Source organism: Miscanthus floridulus, chromosome 10 (assembly GCF_019320115.1).
Source record: "Miscanthus floridulus cultivar M001 chromosome 10, ASM1932011v1, whole genome shotgun sequence".
NCBI lineage: Eukaryota > Viridiplantae > Streptophyta > Magnoliopsida > Poales > Poaceae > Miscanthus > Miscanthus floridulus.
In genome coordinates this window covers 59,062,261-59,065,614 of record NC_089589.1, presented here as the reverse complement: position 1 = coordinate 59,065,614, position 3,354 = coordinate 59,062,261, and the positions used below count along the sequence as shown (strand labels likewise).

The window sequence follows — 3,354 nt, the reverse complement described above, 5'->3', positions numbered from 1 at the left end:
CGCATATATTCATCTCAATCCACATGTGTTGAAGTGTATTGCAGTGGAATTGAACTAAGTTCCATTCTATTCCATTCCAACCCATGTGGATTGAAGTGAATACACATGCATTCAAACAAGGCCTAACATGAATACCATTAGCATATCAGGTTGGCTTACTCTCGCTTTTTGGATAAGTTGGATTATCTCACCTGTGTCACATAGTAGCTGCTAAGTGTACTGAACTTTCAACACATTCTTCTACTATAATAAAGAAACCTGAAATTCATTCTCAAATTTAAAGTAAAGTGCACATTGGACCGTAATATTCTTTATCGGTTGCTCTTGTATACTTGGCTAGAGCCTTTTCATGTATGTATGAGTTGAGAGTCTGGTGGTGTTGTCAACTATATTTGCACTAGCAGTATCCCACTACACACTGATAATAGCTAATAACGTGTGCAACTGTGCATAGGGTTCTGATCAGAGTAGTAGCAGTAACCTGATTCCATTACCCGTGGGATGATTTTGCATTGGGCTCAATGTTTGTCAGCTATTGTGAATTTGTGGGAAACTTAAATTGACACGATTTCATGATGCCATTTTCATTTTTTTTAAAGTTCAAAATTTTGTTGTTAAATTGATCACTCTGGACTAATTAAGTCTATTGCTTTCAACCTCTAGAGTGCTTGTCCAGGTGAGGAAAAACATCTCAAGGACTGTTTGGATGCTTATAGTCCAAACAGTGCAGGCAGGCTGGGCCTTCAGGCCGAAAGCCAGGGAGGGAGGAAGGAAAAGAAATTCCCTTTTTCTTTTTCTGAAACTGAATTTTCCAAAGCTATTTTCAAATGGATTTGAATTCAGTTTGAGTTTCAGTTAAAAACCAAGCAATACAGAAACACCAATGCTCCAGCATGATTGCAACAACATGTATCTAGCCTTATGTTTGATTTTACTTTAGCAAAGATTATTATTTCCCTACATTTGAATGCACACGTAAAAGCATAATTAAATCAATTTCATCTATTTTGGAAGAATGCAATTTTAGGGTGTTACAATTCTCCCCCCTTAAAAAGAATCTCGTCCTCGAGATTTGGATGGTGCTTACTCAAACAGCTGCGGGTATGTTTTTCTCATATCTTCCTCTCTTTCCCAAGTAGCCTCGTCCTCTGTATACCGATTCCACTGTACCTTGCACATCTTTATAACTCGGCTCCTTGTAACCCTTTTTGCTGCCTCCAAGATCTTTACCGAGTATTCCTCATATGTGAGATCATCCTTAACAGCAAGCTCTTCCAAAGGTATCTGCTCTTCTGGTACACGCAAACACTTCTTTAGTTGAGACACATGGAACACATCGTGCACACCAGACAATCTCTCAGGCAGTTCCAACTGATAGGCCACTTTTCCACGCCTCTCTAGAATCTTGAATGGGCCAATGTACCTTGGTGTGAACTTTCCTTTCATATTGAACCTCTTCACACTCCTCATTGGTGACACCTTTAAGTAAATATAATCCCCTACTTTGAAAGTCAATTCTCTTCTCTGAGTGTCAACATAACTCTTCTGTCGAGACTGTGCCACTCTCAAGTTATCTCTAATGATCCGTACTTGATCCTTTGCATCTCTAAGAACATCTGGTCCGAATACTTGACTTTCACCCGTTTGATTCCAAAACAAAGGTGTTCTACACTTACGTCCATACAAAGCTTCGAAAGGTGCCATCTTGAGACTCTTCTAATAACGGTTGTTGTATGAGAACTCAGCATATGGCAAACTCTTATCCCAACTAGTACCATAATGTAATGCACAAGCTCTCAACATGTCTTCTAGAATCTGGTTGATCCTTTCAGTTTGCCCGTCAATTTGGGGGTGATAAGCAGAACTAAAATCCAACTTTGTCCCCAAAGATCTATGTACCTTCTGCCAAAATTGAGATGTAAATTGAGTACCTCTATCAGACACGATCTTCTTTGGGACTCCATGCAGGCACACTATCCTTTCCATGTACAACTCTGCTAGCCTTGCTCCTATGTAGGTAGTCTTGATCGGTAGGAAGTGAGCAACTTTAGTAAGCCGATCCACTATTACCCATATCAAATCATAACCTCTCTACGTGCGAGGTAATGCAACAATAAAATCCATACCAACTTCTTCCCACTTCCACTCAGGTATCTTCATTGGTTGTAGTAACCCTGTAGGTCTTTGGTGTTCCGCTTTAACCCTTTGGCTTGTATCACATAAAGCAACATACTCTGCCACATCTCTCTTTAATCCATACCACCAATACCTCTCTTTAAGATCCAAATACATCTTGGTACTTCCGAGGTGTATGGAATAAGCTGACTCATGGGCTTCTCGCAGAATTTCATCACGGATAGCCTTCGCTTCAGGTACACGTATCCTTTTCCTAAACCATAGAGTGCCATTCTCGTCTATCCTGAAGCCGGGTGCCTTTCCAATCACTACATTCTCTACTATCTCCTTAAGTTTCTCATCCTCCAACTGACCCTTGTGAATCTCTTGTTCCAATGTAGGCGTCACTTCTAGCTCCATAGCATTAGTGACAATGCTTAGGTTCAGTTGCTCAAACTCTACACATAACTCCTCAGGCATTGGTGTCGCCCGAACGTCCTTAGCATAACTCTTTCTGCTAAGAGCATCGGCCACGACATTTGCTTTCCCGGGATGATAGTGCACCTCCAAATCATAATCCTTGATCAGTTCCAACCAACAACGATGTCTCAAGTTTAGATCTGACTGAGTAAAGATATACTTTAAGCTCTTGTGATCAGTATAGATGTCACTCTTATGCCCGATTAGATAGTGTCTCCAGATCTTCAAAGCATGAACCACTGCTGCTAACTCCAAGTCATGAGTGGGATAGTTCAGCTCATGCTTCCTTAACTGCCTTGATGCATACGCCACATCTCTTCCTTCTTGATTAAGAACACATCCAAGGCCCTACCGAGATGCATCACAATAGATAGAGAAGTTCTTACTCAAATCTGGCAAAACCAAAACTGGAGTTGTAGTCAATCTCTTCTTCAACTCCTCAAAGTTAGCCTAACACTTCTCAGACCACATAAACTTAGCATTCTTCTCCAACAGAGCTGTCATAGGCTTGGCAAGCTTAGAAAACCCTTCAATGAACCTTCTGTAGTACCCAGCCAATCCCAAAAAGCTATGAATCTCACTCACATCAGTTGGCAGTTTCCAGTTCAACACATCTTTTACCTTGTTAGGATCCACTGCTATTCCACCATTGGATACAACATGACCCAGAAAAGGGACTTCCTTCAACCAAAACTCACACTTGCTCCACTTAGCATATAACTTATGTTTTCTGAGCTTTTGCAAGACCAACCTTAGATG

The 3,354-nt window shown here is 40.9% G+C and overlaps 1 protein-coding gene across 1 annotated transcript; it reads right to left on the bottom strand.

Annotated features, from left to right (window-relative positions):
• Nucleotides 1-936: 936 nt before the first annotated feature.
• LOC136488714 (uncharacterized) lies at nucleotides 937-1,470 on the bottom strand. The gene is made up of 2 exons (XM_066485549.1): nucleotides 1,171-1,470; nucleotides 937-957 (listed from the first exon to the last, which is right to left on the bottom strand). The coding sequence occupies exons 1-2, from the start codon at nucleotides 1,468-1,470 to the stop codon at nucleotides 937-939; spliced, it is 321 nt and encodes a 106-aa protein (XP_066341646.1).
• Nucleotides 1,471-3,354: the final 1,884 nt, after the last annotated feature.